The 17831-nt window shown below is 35.2% G+C and overlaps 1 protein-coding gene across 3 annotated transcripts in view; it reads right to left on the reverse strand.

Annotated features, from left to right (window-relative positions):
- Nucleotides 1-17831, reverse strand: part of LOC142335243 (uncharacterized) — a 39092-nt gene that overhangs the window by 8142 nt on the left and 13119 nt on the right. Inside the window, exons 2-4 of one of the 3 annotated variants that reach the window (XM_075383661.1) lie at nucleotides 17299-17784; nucleotides 10477-10715; nucleotides 356-494 (exon numbers count right to left, since the gene is read on the reverse strand). In XM_075383661.1, the coding sequence (XP_075239776.1) occupies nucleotides 356-494; nucleotides 10477-10715; nucleotides 17299-17347 (427 nt within the window). In that variant the 5' untranslated portion in view covers nucleotides 17348-17784. Of the gene's footprint in view, nucleotides 1-355; nucleotides 495-10476; nucleotides 10716-17298; nucleotides 17795-17831 lie in introns of those variants that run through there. The other 2 variants (XM_075383660.1, XM_075383659.1) reach the window with 2 other exon arrangements.

Here is a 17831-nt window from a genome sequence, read left to right on the forward strand (position 1 = left end):
ATATTGCTGAACCCTGGTCAGCAGGATTTGTCTGGTGATGAAGATAATCAAAATATATTGATCAGGGATTAAGCTCGCAAATTTTGTAAATTTGACCGATGGCCTTCCCGAAAACCTAAAAACTGCCGCAAGTAAACACTTCTTGTCTAATTTGTATGGGTTAATAAGGCCTCAAAAATTTCAACCACAAACTGTTTTGATGGTTCGACACATTTTCTACCGTTAACGAGAGACCTATTACATATAAGGGGGTGTGGTGCGTTCAAAATTGTAATACCTAAATGATACCACGCATATTTTAGAAACTGAACGTGTGTGTTTGATTATCCTCTATTTTGTGGTTGAATCTACTTACTGGATGGTACTCCGTCCAGAACTCCGGACAGTATTTCCCCCACTGGTCGCCCATCATCCCTCTCAATGAGGTCAATGTCCTTCACCTTCAGATTGCCACACTCCCTCAGCTCTCTCCCTGTTTCCACTGCCCGCAAAGTCTCAAACAACAACACTTCATCTAACTACCTACACTCTTATCACGATCTGTCCGTTAGGTAGAATATGACCGTTAATTGAATTTTTACACATTCTGTACAATGGCATTCTTGGTCGGAACGACTGTTCAAAATTACACATGATTCGACAGATCCAGTCAAAATGCTGCCTGGACTTCTGAGGAGGAATTTGTTGGCGGATTGCATGGACTATAACAGCTTATTTTGACAGAGAAACAGTTTTATGACTTTTTGGTTTTGATGGCTTTGTGATGGTGTTTTTATATGATGGTTTTAACGTGTGACATAATTCATGATCAAAAGGAAACAATAAATGATCATAATGAACAGCTTTTGATCTGAATGAGTAAATTTTCTATTTCAAAGAAGGAATAAAGAGTTCTTCAATTCAGTCTTTGTAGTTCAATAAATTTTTAAGATGCAAAACCCAAAAGGTATAAAATAAGAGTTGGAATCAATTTTTTCTGATAAACCTTTTCAAAAAGTCCGAAGTATCTAACAATACTTTTGAGTTGAAAAATAAAAGACAGAATAAATAGTTACTTTTTTGTTTGGTTCATAGTACGCTGCATTTACCTTTCATCATTGCAGGCAGCTGCGCAGCTATTTTGTAGCTATTATGTAAACTTGTTTCTTTTTTGTTGAGCTTAGAATAAAAAATGACAGATGTTTATTCATCTGCAACTGGTGTTTAAGACAAAATCGTACTATTTACCGCTAACTTTTGGTTAACTTCGTTTTTTCCTTTAGATTTTTTCTAGTATTTGAGCTCTCTTCAATCAAAATTGAAAATTACTCCGAATTAGTCTGTTTTGTATTATCAACACCCATTTCTATCCTAAATTTGCGCACATTTTGAGAAACAAGAGACATAAATATTCTCAGTTCGCCCAGATAATTGTATTTCGCAAAAAACACATCAAGTCATTATAGAGTATATTATATCACGCCAGCTGTTGCTAAAAAGATTACAAACTCTATTTAAGATATTCCCAGGTTGAGGTCCCAGACGTAAAGGCGGTATGTCCACACCGTCCCGGACAGAAATTGCCTGTCCAGACCGTCCCAGACGGAAAGTGTCCATGTCCAGACTTTCGTGATTTCACCAAACTCTCTTGCGTTTATGTCCAGCCTTTCGTGCGTTCACCAGACTTTTGTGCGTTCACCAGATTTTCATGCGTTTATGTCCAGATTTTCGTGTGTTCACCAGAGTTCCATGCGTTCATGTCCAGACTTTCGTGCGTTCACCAGACCTTCGTGCGCTCACCAGAATTTCGCGCGTTTATATCCAGACATTCGTGTGTTCAACAGACTTTCGTGCGTTCATGATCAGACTTTCGTGCGTTCATGTCCAGACTTTCATGCGTTCAACAGACTTTCGCGCGTTCATGATCAGATTTTCGTGCGTTCATGTCCAGACTTTCGTGCGTTCATCAGATTTTCGCGCGTTTATAACCAGACATTCGTGTGTTCAACAGACTTTCGTGCGTTCATGATCAGACTTTCGTGCGCTCATGTCCAGACTTTCATGCCTTCACCAGACTTTCGTGCGTGCACCAGATCGTCGTGCGTTCAGCATACTTTTGTGCGTTCACCAGATTTTCGTGCGTTAATGTCCAGACTTTCGTGTGTTCACCAGATCTTCGGGCGCTCACCAGAATTTCGCGCGCTTATATCCAGACTTTAGTGCGCTTAACAGACTTTCGTGCGTTCATGATCAGGCTTTCGTGCGTTCATGTCCAGATTTTCGTTTGTTCACGAGACTTTCATGAGTTCATTTCCATACTTTCGTGCGTTCACCAGATCGACGTGCGCTCACCATACTTTTGCGCGTTTATGTCAACCCTTTCATGCGATCAACAGACTTTCGTGCGTTCATGATCAGACTTTCGTGCGTTCATCAAATTTTTGTGCAATAATCAATTTTTTGAAAAATTAGCTTGTTTGCTCTATTAAGAAGTGAAAATTGGTCCTTTTGAGGGGTTTTCCTAATTGACGTAAAAATTTGACAAAAAATATGGTGTTTTAGAGGTAAATTCTACGAATTTGGAGACTAAATATTTTTTTTCTTGTTTTTGGGAGACTAAACATGGCTCTCATGCTTTTATGTAAAATTGACGTTGCAAAATGACCTGCTACACTAAAATTGTTATGCATTTATCTAAATCTGCATATTTTTGAAAGTACTATTCTGAGAACTGAAGTGCTTTGCGAACCAATTCCGGTGGTTTACTTATACAACCAGAGCAATATTTAAAAAACAAAAAAACTAGCTCTCATATTTCATCCTTAAGGGAAACGGATTTAAATTTCAATCACATCCGTGGATTCAATTGTACGAGTCCATCTACATGAAAATAGGATCCTGCATATTTTTATCTAAATCTACATATTTTTGAAAGAACAATTCTGAGAACTGAAGTGCTTTGCGAACCAATTCCGGTGGGTTTACTTATACAACCAGAGCAGTATTTCAAAACAAAAAAACTGGCTCTCATGTTTCATCATTAAGGGAAACGGATTTAAATTTCAATCACATCCGTGGATTCAATTGTACGTTTATATCCAGACATTCGTGTGTTCAACTGACTTTCGTGCGTTCATGATCAGACTTTCCTGCGCTCAAGTCCAGACTTTCATGCCTTCACCAGACTTTCGTGCGTGCACCAGATCGTCGTGCGTTCAGCAGACTTTTGTGCGTTCACCAGATTTTCGTGCGTTAATGTCCAGACTTTCGTGTGTTCACCAGAGTTTCAGGCGTTCATGTCCAAATTTTCGTGCGCTCACCAGATCTTCGTGCGCTCACCATAATTTCGCGCGCTTTTATCCAGACTTTAGTGCGCTTAACAGACTTTCGTGCGTTCATGATCAGGCTTTTGTGCGTTCATGTCCATATTTTCGTTTGTTCACGAGACTTTCATGATTTCATTTCCAGACTTTCGTGCGTTCACCAGATCTACGTGCGCTGACCATACTTTTGCGCGTTTGTGTCAACCCTTTCATGCGATCAACAGACTTTCGTGCGTTCATGATCAGACTTTCGTGCGTTCATAAAATTATTGTGCAATAATCAATTTTTTGAAAAATTATCTTGTTTGCTCTATTAAGAAGTGAAAATTGGTCCCTTTGAGGGGTTTTCCTAATTGTCGTAAAAATTTGACAAAAAATATGGTGTTTTAGAGGTAAACATGGCTCTCCTGCATTTATGTAAAATTGAGACTAAACATGGCTCTCCTGCTTTTATGTAAAATTGACGTTACAAAATGACCTGCTACACTAAAATTGTTATGCATTTATCTAAATCTGCATATTTTTGAAAGAACTATTCTGAGAACTGAAGTGCTTTGCGAACCAATTCCGGTGGGTTTACTTATACAACCAGAGCAATATTTCAAAACAAAAAACTGGCAAAAAAACAAACAAAATTTCAATCACATCCGTAGTTTCAATCGTACGAGTCCATTTACATGCAAATAGGATCCCCAAACATCAGTAGGTTTGCAACCTCCAAAAATTGTATTTTCCTTTTTTTACCAATTTGACTTTACTTTCGGTAGCTACCCAATATAAACTCCCAGCTTGTCCGAACTTTTGTGCAATCATTGGCCAGGTTATGTCGAGACTTTGGTCTCTGATCGGACATTCGCTAGACCTTTATCCAAATTATTGCTAGACCTTTATCCACATCAGTAGGAGGGTGCAAACCTACTGATGTTTGGGGATCCTATTTTCATGTAAATGGACAAGTACAATTGAAACCACGGAAGTTTTTGAAATTTAAATCCGTTTCCTTTAATGATGAAACAATAATTTTGATAAATAATTGCACAATAATCTGGATAAAGGTCTAGCGAATGTCCGATCAGAGACCAAAGTCTCGACATAACCTGGCCAATGATTGCACAAAACTTCGGACAAGCTGGGAGTTTATATTGGGTAGCTACCGAAAGTAAAGTCAAATTGGTAAAAAAAGGAAAATACAAATTTTGGAGGGTGCAAACCTACTGATGTTTGGGGATCCTATTTTCATGTAAATGGACAAATACAATTGAAACCACGGAAGTGTTTGAAATTTAAATCCGTTTCCTTTAATGATGAAACAATAATCTGGATAAATAATTGCACAATAATCTGGATAAAGGTCTAGCGAATGTCCGATCAGAGACCAAAGTCTTGAAATAATCTGGCCAATGATTGCACTAAAGTTCGGACAAGCTGGGAGTTTATATTGGGTAGCTACCGAAAGTATTGTCAAATTGGTAAAAAAGGAGAATACAATTTTTGGAGGATGCAAACCTACTGATGTTTGGGGATCCTATTTTAATGTAAATGGACAAGTACAATTGAAACCACGGAAGTGTTTGAAATTTAAATCCGTTTCCTTTAATGATGAAACAATAATCTGGATAAATAATTGCACAATAATCTGGATAAAGGTCTAGCGAATGTCCGATCAGAGACAAAAGTCTTGACATAATCTGGCCAATGATTGCACAAAATTTTGGACAAGGGTTGCACGAAAGTCTGATCAAGGAACAAAATGTGCACATGAGTTGCCCCAAAATCTAATCACAGAGCATAAACTGACCATTTTCATTTGACTGGAGTTTTCTTACCACTGTTGTCTCAAATATCAGTTAGTTTTGTCTTCACCTTAGCAAGATCTATTATCTTATCCAAATTTAATTGTGTGTTTAAGATCGAACTGCATATTTTATACAACTTACAAGTGAGTTTGGCAGGTTTTGAGGAATGGTATGATCAGAGAACAAAGTCTAAAGATGGTCTGATCAGAGGGAGCGTTGGTTGCACTAAAGTCGCACAAAAAATTTGGAATCCAAAAAGTTGTAAGAGAAACTTGTTCACACGAACGTTTGATCAGAGGACGCTTTGTCTCCCGGGCCGAGGAATTTGGCCAAAATTATGTAAGATCAGCGGCAACTAGCGTTGACAAGTCGGAAAATTCACCGCAATTTTCTTACATAATTTTGCGTTGAATGCGTTGAATTTGGAGACAAAAATTCAACGCATTCAACGCAATATTATGTAAGAAAAGTTGCCGCTGATTTTACATATTTAGCGTTGAATTTAGCGTAGATCTTGCATAATTAGCTTTGAATTTAGCGTAGATCTTACATATTTTTGCGTTGAATTCAGCGTTGATCTTACAAAAAATCAAAGCGTCCATTTGAATTATTAACCTCTAGTTGCGTATGTGACTCGAACTGCTGACCTCCTGTTTGCTTGTCGCCTCTTCTACCATTGTGCCATAGTACCTTGGTTTCCTTAAGAGCCGCAATTATTATAAAGCGTACATCTTACATATTTTGCGTTGAATTTAGCGTAGATATTACCTATTTTACGTTGACTTTGCGTAGTATTTAACTTAACATATTCAACGCATTTACCATGTGAGGCGTACTGGGAAAAATTTAAATTTTTTTTAAAAGTTATGAAAAAAAATTGAATTCTTAAAATGGTCTGAAATGGTTTTTGCACCGTAAGAGAGCACTCAAAGGTTATTTTTTGCTGACTTCATTTTTCTCACTTGTGCAGTATAGGGGTCGAAACAGTAAAAAAATTTAATTTTTCGAAAAAAATTGAAACATGGTCTGAATTGGATTTTGCACTATAAAAGAGCACTAAAAATGATTGTTTTCTGACCACATGTTTCTCAACTTTGCAGCATAGGGTTCGAAACAGTGAAAAAAACTGATTTTTTGAAAAAAAAACTTGAAAAAGTTCTGAAATCGTAAAATGGTCTGAAATGGATTTTGCACTATAAAAGAGCACTAAAATATGTAAGATCTACGCCGAAAATCAACGCAAAAATATCTAAGATTCGCGTTGAATGCGTTGAATTTATGTAAGATCAACGGTAAGATTCAACGCTAAATATGTAAGATCTACCCCAAAATTCAACGCAAAATTATGTAAAATTAGCGTTGAATGCGTTGAATTTATGTAAGATCAACGCTAAATTCAACGCTAAATATGTAAGATCTACGCCAAAGTTCAACGCAAAATTATGTAAGATTAGCGTTGAATGTGTCGAAATTATGTAAGATCAACGCTAAATTTAACGCTAAATATGTAAGATCAACGCTAAAATTCAACGCTAAATATGTAAGATCTACGCCAAATTTCAACGCAAAGTTATGTAAGATTAGCTTTGAATGCGTTGAATTTATGTAAGATCAGCGCTCAATTCAACGCTTAATATGTAAGATCTACGCCAAAATTCAACGCATTCAACGCCAATCTTACTTAATTTTGCGTTTTTTAGCGTTGACACCTCGGCCCGGGCTGGCTTTGTCTGATCAGAGGTGGTAACGGTAGCACTAAGGTCGCACTATTCCATGGGTTGAACAAGTCTGACCAGAGGTCCTTTCGGTTTGGCGCAGTCTGATCAGAGACCAAAGTCTGGACATAGTCTGATCAGAGGTGGCTTGTGTCTGAGACCTTAACCTGGATAGTTCCTTTCCCTTTATTAAAGTAATGAAAATGTTGTCCCAGAGGGCTAATAAGTTTGAAGGCATTGACCCTTGTATATAGACAATAGCAACGATAAACAACATTTTAGTGTTATATTTAAGCCACGACGGAAAAGATCCCTGCAATTTTAGAAGAAAAAAAATTCATACATTATAGATTCTCTTTTTGGCGTGGTGCTTTTGTGCACGATGACACTTTTATGCTTTACAAATTGGTGAAGTGATTGATACTGGAACAATTTGATACAGTGGTAGAATATTGAGTTTGAGATGTAGGTGAACAGCAGTTGTTATGGGTTGTTAATGCCCTCTGGAAGTTAGTCACCGCTACCCCCTCACCTCGGAGTCTGCCAGCTTTCTCGTTACCAATTGTCCCCTTGTGATAATGGTCATAGCAGCTTTAGGCGCAACTCATACGAAGCAATTAATCCATTTCTTCGAAAAGTTGTTCTCCAGCTTCGTACAATACTCTTTGGATTATATATACTCAAATGGTTTTTTTCAAGTTGTTCAGTAATTTTTGACGATATGTTCATCGATATGTTCATCGTAGAGAGTTATGAGTGGTATCATTACAAAGCCCGTCCAGCGTAGAATATGGAAGTAAAAAGATTTCTTTGAATTTTCGATTTTTTTCGAGTTATCGAGGACTGAAGTTTTGTGTGAACACGGGATATTTGGCTTGATTTTGTTCACTTTTACTGTAATTTTTCTTCAAATTAAGATTTTTTCATAAATATTGTAATTCCGAGGTTTGTAATTCCGGAGTAAGTGCGAGTTATCGAGGTTTAAATTTTTGTGATTGTTGAAACTGATTTGCTTTATTTTTATTCACTTTTTCTGGAACTTTTGCCTAAAACATTAGTCAATTTTGCCAAAATATGGTAAAACTGTTAAACATAGTGTTGTTGATTTGATTTTCAAAGACGAAAAAGAATCGTTGACTGTTTTCATTTAATTTTTTGGCTTAAATTTTAGCTAAATATTTCAAAATTCAGCCTTACTCATCAAAAATTGCATGAGATAAGTTTCTATGGTCCACTTTGGTTAAATTTGCCAAAAAATACTCACCCAGAGACCACTAACACAATCTTTGTAAACGCAAAGGGAACTAATCCTACATCTACTTCCATTGAGAGTGCTCTGGAGTTAAAATTTTGCCGTTTTTTGCTAAATGGTTCTCGATGGTTATCAAAAACGCTGCATTTATTTTTGATCTTTAATAACAACTTATCTATATCTATAAGATTTGAATCAATTAAGCGTTCTGATCGGACAAGCAGAAGTAGCAAGGCTATATTGGATTGTTTTAATCATAAAGTAACAGGATTTTAGTCAGTCCGTCTTTAAAAAAACGTTCTTTTTTATGTCAATTGAAGAACAGAACAATTCAGTTCAAAGCTCTCTTGTGATAGGTCGAAGTTGCTTCCTAAGCATTTCTGAATTAAATCTCCATTTTTTTTCGAAAGTTTGTGGTCGGTTTGACTTTTGAAATTATTTGATTTTTAAAAAAACAATGGCTTTTGAACTTTGCCATTACTTTTCTCCTAATTTGGCCAACTTTTAGCTTAGTGTCAGCAACGACAGAATGCTTTTTCTTTCTAATGAGTTAAAAATTAATCTTTATCGAGGTTTCATGAGTTAAGTCATGGTTTATGGCTAACCAGAGTTACTGCTTTTACACCACTTTCTCGAAGAATTTAATTGAGTTTTTTTTTTCAACTTTTGTCTTTAACTGTCATTTTCAAATTGTCGTTTGCTCGTATGAAATTTCCTGGTGAACGAAAGGTCTCAGTGGCTTTTGGAGTAAGATTAGATGTCCCTATATTCTGATTTGGGTAGATAGCTGATGGCTCTCATGACATTAAAAACAATATAAGAAAAAAAAACATTTTCAACTTCGCATTTTCGTTTTTTTTTGTCTTTTTTTCGTTATTTAGTCTCGTTAAGTATAGATCTTATTTACCATTATTGGCGTCAAAAGAGCTGTAAGTTTTTAAAGAATTCGCTATCACTTTACTGGCTGCGACACGGGTTTTTCGCAAAAAAACATTAGTTTTTGATTGTTGTCTATGTTTGACGTTCTTTTTGTATTTGCAAGACATATTCTGAATAAAGGGCATCCAAGGTCACAAGGGCTTCCTTTGAACAAAAAAACCGAAACTATTCATTTATTTTTTTGTAGCGAATGGCTTTCATGACTTTGAGAATAACTGTTTTCGAAAAACAAGGAATTAATTCTTAATTTCACGGCTCTTTTCGCTTTCTTGTCAACTTTTTACAGAGTCTCATTATTGCAAGGTCACATACAACATTATTGGATTTCGCAGAAGGCGGCGCCAAACATATTTAAAGAATGTGGTGTAACGGCTTCAACAGCATTTTCTTACATGTTTCAGTTGAATTTTTGTCTAGTCTCTAATTGTTGTTGTTTTTGTAACTGCAAAGAAAATTGATTAAAGACAGGTCTTAATACCCTCCTAAATAGGCAACGTTGATATTAGAAAATTTAGATAACTTGAGTTGATATCTAATGGTTTTCATTGCTCAGAAGAAAAATTGTTTTTAAAAATATAGCCGAATTTATTAACTTTGCTGTTTTTGTTCTTTTGTCTAGCTGTAACCGAGCCGTATTTTGGACTGGTCCCCTATCTTACTACATGTAAACTACAAGTTATTTCGCTCAGTTTCAATTCTATCTGACGCTATTTTGACTTTGTGATTATGTTTTTTTTAAATGGACATTAGTTTTGGATGTAATTAATATGGATGTTTGAATTTTAGGAGGTTTTCTATCTGCTCCTCATTTGGTAGACAATTATGCCAAAAATGTGGATGAGCGGGTTGGAACTTTCTGTGCAAACGCACATTACCGAGCCTCCTTGTTTAATTCTATAATCCTTGGATTGAATTTTACCACTCAAAACACAGTTAATTTTACAATAAATACTGATATTGAAATTTTTTTGAATCAAAACTTAAATGTCCAATGAACATCAGCATCAAGTCTTAAATGTCCCTCGAACACTGGCTGAATTGCCCAGCCACGGCCAAAGATCGACTTGAAATTTTTGGCACATGCCACACCAGACTGGAATTGCTGACTGAGGCACCCGACGGCGCGGTGGCGCTCGCCGGACGAACTCTGGGCGCCTAAACCACACACACACACACACACACACACACACACACACACACACACACACACACACACACACACACACATACACACACACACACACACACACACACACACACGCGCGCACACACACACACACACCAGCATCATCCGCAAAAACAACGTTTAAAACCTCCGACATTTCTTTCCGGTGGAATATAAGAAGTAAAAATTAATATAAATGTAATATGGATTTTTTATTTGCCGTTTGGGGAAGATTTTGTAGATGTCTTTTGGATTGAATGAAAATTGAATTTGAATGAAAATGAATGAAGATTGGAGTAGGACTAACATAGCAGTATTCTGATTGGCACTGTATGATGGGTATGATGTCAGAGGCACAGGAGGAGTACTTCTTCCTGTCTTTGGGGTGGTCACTGCACTGGTAGCACTTGGTAGTCACTGCCACCATAGAGTTGGAGTAAAAGGGGGGAGAGTTGTTGTCCTCATAGAAGGAGTTACTCCTCCACTTTTTGTGGCTGTTGTAGCCTGCGAGAGAGCCAGATGGGAAATACTGGAAAGGGGAGCATTCTGAAACACTTCTCTGATTACCATCATTGTTAAAAATCATTCACTCCTGTTTGGGAGTATCTCTTCATTTAAGACTCCGGATTTTATTTACTAGTACCCTAACCCATACCTCGACTTATGAAAAGACTTTAAAAGACTAGAGGAGAGTGGGTTCAAATATGAATTAAAAACACGGTCCAGCATTACCGTTGAACGCGGCATTGACAACTTACGATCAGCAGTAAAGAATCCTAATAATCAGAGTCGATTATCGGCATAAAACAAAATTTAGAAGCCGAGGTTAACGCCCTAGTTGAGAGGCTGACTTTATGAAAAGACTTATAAAGTTGACGGGGGGGGGGGGGGGGGGGTATTTCCCTACCTTCCCTACCTTAAATACTTAAATACACGGTCGACCTCCATGTGAGGGTCCACCCATAGTCTTTTCATAAGTCAACCAACGGTCTTTCCATACCCAATATCGGTGGTCGACCACGGTCTTTTCATGAGTCGACCAATGGTCTTTTAATACCCGATATTGGTCGACTACGTTCTTTTCATATCCAGTAGAGTGGACCTAAAGTCTGATCATAGGTCTTTTTTTACCAACAAACGCACTTTCGTCAGATAAGAACTCAAGTTTTGTTTTGTGACTCCCAATAGAAGGTCAGCATCATACCGAGTTAAAACTTGATGGAACATTTAGTTAATAGAAACCGAAGAGGCACAGAATTTGGACATAAAAATATTGCTCAAAAATATTTCTTTATCATTTTAATTCAGAATAAAGTTATTCATTAATGAGGTACCTCTGCTAAAATAATTTAATTCTAATAAAAATTGAATAATTTTTTTTCTAATTTTGCATTTTTTGCCCTCCAGGAAAATATTTATTCGGCTAGCAATAATTTTGCTGATGTTTCGTTTGTGTCCCCAAAGACTGGAGATTTTTATTTTGCGCCTTAACCTGATTTCGTATCTTTTTTGTTACCTTATCCAGATTTGATTGCAAAAACGATTTCTTTGCTTGATTTGATTGCTTTTTTCTAATTCAAATCAATTTCATCGTTCCAATAATCCTGGTTACTCATCATAGTCCCTGTAATCATACAAGGTCTTATATGGTCAACGGTAATTATAAAAAGTGTGACTTGTATGATAACTTGGTAATCATACAAGGTTCATACAACTTGTTAAAAGAGGCTTGAACAGTCAGAATTTTTACCCCCATTTCGCTCTAAGTAAGTTGAATTATGATATCAGTTTAAATTATCCGAAATGTGGTAATTAACTTTCCTGGTTATCGTACAAGGTCATTAATTATGATAACTTTTCCTTGTAGCCATACAAGGATCATAAATATAAATTGATTTTAATAGTTTTATTGATATAGATTGTGTTTAATGAATTGTTTAGTTGTATTCCAATTACCCTAGGGAGAGTTGTTTGCAAAAAACGTTAGGAAATTGTTTTATTGCGTGTTTTGTGTTTCATACACTGTTTTTCTCGTTGGGTGTGTATTTTTAACTTATACGTGGCTTGCGAACTTTTTCCTTTTATTTACGGATTGACTGCTTTGGCTTCGACTTCGTCCGTACTTATTTTTCAGTTTTTCTCTATTTATTATTCCCACATTTTTTGATGTGTGTTAGCATAGGTGGTATCAACTTAAAGCTATCTGCGTCTAGAACTTCACTAGAAAGAGAAAGTTAAGAAACTTTGTTTTTTAGCAAAAAAATGTCTTACCCCAAAATTCATGCTATATAAATTTTTAACCCGTCCCTCAACTGTGTTAACCTAACTTTTCATCCAATATTGGGTTCATTTCAATCTTTTTTAAAAAATTTTGATAAACAGGAGGAAAACCATTTTTGATCTGTCTATTAATTGTTAAATTGGGAATTTTGTTTTTGAAAAATCAGAAAAAATAATGAATTTTTTAAATCGGACTTGAGAAACGGAGAGAAACTTTTATTTTAGTACTAGCATGCACAATTGAATTAACACAATTCAAGATGGACTGTTTCTGCAATTTGTACGTTTTTGGACCACACTGAGAGTTGAAATTGATACGAGAAACTTTTTCGGTAATTTAGTCACCTTTCAAGCCACTAAAAAAGTTTTATCACAAATTTAAAGTCTTCAGTAAAATAACAACTAACATCAGTTGCTAGAAGTGGGTCCACTTACACACTCAGCTACCATTGAGTTCCAACTTCATATAATTTATTTTTTCTTTAGTTCCAGTCTTTCTTTAAAAATTTTTCGTTATTTTTGATGATTTTTAGGTCAAATGGATGTCAAATTTGAGGAAGCAAGTCAGATTGCAAAACGGCTTATCATTCTGAGGCACAGGCCACAAAAAGAATTAAGCGTCAGAGAGGGAACAGCTCTTTCTGAGAAAAGAGAGATTTCAAGTTTTTGCGTGTTTTCGTTGACGTGTCGTGCTATGACTGCTGCTTTTATTTTTATCAGCGATCCGATTTCTTCAAAATTTTGTAAGAAAGTGACCAGTTGATCACAATAAATCTAAGATTCAACTTCGCGCATCACTTTTTTTGGCTCTGAAATTCTTTTTTGAGATGTGAAAATAATTGTTTGTAAAAAATTGTCAATATTGTATAATTGTAGTTCTCCTATTCATGTTCCCTTTTTGGTGGTTTGCCTTATTATCATTATTGACAACAATTCGTAATTGAAGGAGTCGGTTTTTGGTGCATTCAGATTGATTTATACACATGGAGATTACCTGCTTGGAAACGACCGTTTTAAAAAAAAATTCTTTTTAATTTTTGCCCGGACACTTTCCCTCTATCTTGCTATTTTGACCCTTAAATTAAAGCGATTAAACTGAAGCAATTTAAAACAATTCGTTCTCATTTGTTTCGTCTCTCTCTGTTTAATAAGTTTACGTCATCTTTTTGGAAACACATGTTACAACTAAAGTTAAAAAAACAAAATTTTCATTCAGAGTAGAATGAAATGCTCTCTAGTAAGACCATATCGTTTTATTTTACATTTCTTGTACCTAGCTGACTATTCTATCGAAATTGAGATTATTTTTTGATGGTTTGAGTTTTTTGAATTTGATGCTCATATTAAAACTAAATTTGCTCTCGGAGTGTTAAAACCAAAATTATAGAATAAAGTCGTCTCTATTTTCTGAAGCCCCCTCAAACGGCGTCTTTATTCAACTTCACAATTACGTAAGTTACCAAATTTATCTTAATAATTCCGTGTTGTCGCATACAAAAACATCTATCAAGATGTAGAGAAGAATACTGAGAAGAAAATGTTTTTTAGTTTTTATATATTTCAAATAAAAAAATAGCATGTTTTGGAATAAGTGAGAAGCCAACTATTTTGAAAACAAGATCAAGTTGGCTAAATTGTGCCCGATTTTCAATTCTCCATAGTATTTTTATTGTAACAATTTGGTCCAAAGGTGTTGGTGCGTCATCATGCTTCTCAGCTCAATCTGTGTATTAACATTAGGTTTTATTACTTTGAAACGATAGTTCCCAAATACCATATATAACGTTCTTCTCAACTTAGTGACCGCATTTGCTATATTGATAACAAAATGCGTAAAAAATCTTGAAATCATTCATTTAGCCAAAATTGCACATTATTTGTTTTTTTCATGAATTGTACTCCAGGACCTGTCCTGCTAAGGTTTTATATTTTCAAAAAGTATGATTTTTTTCATCTGTCTTTGCCGCTTGATTATACAACTGCCTAAATATATTCATGTTGATGTCTACGTGCTATTTAATTGTTTCGTTTTACCGAAACACCGTTTACCAAAACACACGAGATGTTCCCAGGAAAACGGGGGAGGAATTGCGACAATATTTATGACAACTCAACAAAAATTGTTCCAATTTCTGTATTTTTCACTAATATAAAACAGAACATTACGGTTACGAAAAGCATGAAATAAGAATGTTCTCACTGAATGGACGTAAGGTGGAGCCGCGGTTTTCTTGATAAGTTTTGGGTTCGTTTTCGATTATTATGGTAAAACATGAAAGCATTATTGATTTTTTTAACTTCTACAGTCACATTTTCAATGCTGTTTACCAAAACGTTTTTTTGAGAATATTAGAGAGTATGAAAAAAATAGTTATTTTGGAATCAAAAATTTTCGATTTGACTTTTGAATTGTACAAAATCTTCAATTTCTCAAAAGACTGATCAAGCTCAATCAAACTCGTCAATAGTGCAAAATAAATCAAACTTGAAAATTCCGTGTTTAGTTACGACAGGCTCTATAAAATCTCTTCTAAAAATATTTATCGTAATTTAAATGCAACTGAATGTTTCGTAATTGAAGATTACTCCGGATTTGTTAGTTCCTCTGAAAACTGGAATTTAAATTTTTCCCCTGTTTTGTTTTCAATGTTCAGCAAACTAACTTTAGCTCTTTATTGTAAAAACCTGGTGAAAACGAGGTATGGTGCTGAAACAAACGTTTTGAAAGCCAATGTGGGAAAATTCTGTGCCACGCACAGAACAGGCGAGCTTTCTTGTTCTTTCTTAAAAATTTTTAACAGTAGTTGAACATATATTGCTGAATTGTAACTGTTTTTTATCTAATAAACTGGACAGCAAAATAAGGAGAAACTAACAAATAGATATACTTTTTTAATTGTTTTTTTGTTCCACTTATTTTTTAAGAAACAACTCTTATTTTTTTAAAACTCTAAGCTCTCATCGCTCAATTGTTTCATTGCAGCAGAGCAAAGTTTTTTTTCACTTTGGGTTTTTCTTGCATTTCAAGTTAGAAAAAGATAACGTAGCCAGCAAATACGATAGATTAATAGTTATGTATAAAATTGGGTCTGTTGACGGACGAAGTTTAATACAAATAAATAGCCAACAGCAAGAATTCAATGCGAAATAAATTTTTATTGGGTTTTTTTTCAAAATGCAAAGTTTTTACAAAATTTTTGTTGTTCAGTAGTAGTCACAATCATACAAAACTAAAAAACTACCAAAAAGTATAACTTGTTGATGTACAAAATCTATTTTACAAGTTCAAGCACGGTTTCAGCTTCTGGTGATAATACAGTTAGACTTAGGCCCTTAAATTCAAGTCTCCTCAAATAATTAAGTTCAATCAATAATAAAATTTAAATATTCAATATCTCTTGAATTGAGAGTTAGGAGTTTTATTCAAACCAACTTTTTTGTTGTCAACATGTCGCAATCAATATTGTTCTGCAAAAGCATTCAAAACCCGGATCGAGGTTTTTGGGTGCATTTTTGTGAAAAATGCGGTGATTGTTGTGAATGCGGAAAAAAAATTCAGCGCATCTCTTTCAAAAATTAACCGCTTATGTTTTTCAACGTTTTTTGAATCGGATTTAAATTCACAAGAACTATTAGAGAAGTACGAGACAATTGGCGCAGTGGAAAAAAAGTTGAAGGCATGCAGGAGGTGAGAGGTTCGAACCCTTTTATGGAATTTTTTTGTAAGAATGCAGAGAACTGGGCTAAAATTTAATTTACCGCAATTCACCGCATTCACTGCTAAAAGATTTAAGAAACGAGCAGTGAAATACACATTTTCGGGAATTTTTGACTAAGATTTCGCTAATTTGTCAAACAATTGTTAAATTTTTAAAAGAAATTGGCGTTGATTTTATTTTTAAAGACAAAAAAATAGTGTCGACTTATTTTTATTTAATTTTTTTGTGAAAAGTTCTGGCTAAACATTTCAAAATTCAGACTTTTTCAAAAACAGCACGAAATAAGTTTCTTTAGTCCACTTTGATTAAATTTGCAGGAAGTACATACCCAAATACCACTAATACAATCTCTGTAGACTCAAAAAGGGGCTATTTTTACTCCAACTTCCGTTGTGAGCGATCCGTAATTAAAACTTTGCCGTAATTAAGACATAATGTTTTTCTTCTTTATTGTCTAATTGTCTACCTGACGCTATTTTGACTTTGTTATTAAGTTTTGTTTTTTGAAACGGATATAAATTTTTTGTTGTGATTAATGTTTGTTGTTGTTGTTTGATTTTGCTGTTCGTCTTAATATTGGCATATCTCATCAATCTAATGCATCACTTTTACTCCACTGAGTTATTTGCTTTGGAGGCTATCTTTTCGTTCATACAATTCTTTTGAAAAATACTTTATTTTTTGGTGTTTTCTATCTGTTCCTCATTTGGTAGACAATTATGTCAAAATTGTGGATGAGCGGGGTTGGAACCTTATGTGCGATCGCACATTACCGAGTCTACTTGTTTTATTCATTCGCCAATTTTTTTTCAAACGATTATGAATTTTTGAAAGTTTTCTATCTCTTCCTCTTTTGGAAGACAATTAAATGAAAAGAATATGAATGAACACGGTCGGAAAATGCGTGCAAACGCCTATTACCGAGCCTCCTTGCTGGTCCACACTCCCAGCTGTAAAACTAACATGAGTATAATGAGTTTAGTATTAGGAAGACGCAGATACCCGTTTCTTTCTAATAGAATTGTTGAAAATTCACTTTATCAAGACTGGAACTTAAATAGTAAGTCAGAATGGAAAAGTTATTGATCAATTTTAATTTTTCTCTATTTTGGTTTAGTCATAGCACTTACCAGCTAAAAGTTGAAAATTCCATAATATGGACAGCAGAATCATCGTCATTGAGCTTCTTTGTTCAGAAAATCAAGCTGATAGGGTAATTGTTCAGAACAAACAAGTGGAAGTAGGGAAACTAATAGTTCAAAAATGAGAGGCATGCTCAATTTTTTGCTTCAGTTTACTTTAAATTGGCAATTAATTATTTCAAGATTGGTTCAATTAGGAAAAATTTGAAACTGATGCTGGTATAAAAGAAGGAAAATAAATTGATGGATAAATAAGAGTTTAGCATCCTGTTAAACCATAATAATTTTAGTATTTTCCCTACTAATATGCGGAGCCTTTAAAAATACGCCCAGGAGCAAGGTGGCTTTGAGCATTGCCTGTTAGTTAGTTATTATTTTGTGCGTTGGGTTGCAGTTAGACAGTTAGGAGCGGGAGGAAGGTAAGCAAACAGTGTGCTCGGCAGAAGTGTGTGAAATGTTGACGTGTAAATATTGCTACACCGCAGTTGATGAAGAGGGGGGGGGGGGGGGGGTGTTGTAGA

This window comes from Convolutriloba macropyga, chromosome 2 (genome assembly GCF_964194025.1).
Source record: "Convolutriloba macropyga chromosome 2, txConMacr16.3, whole genome shotgun sequence".
NCBI lineage: Eukaryota > Metazoa > Xenacoelomorpha > Acoela > Convolutidae > Convolutriloba > Convolutriloba macropyga.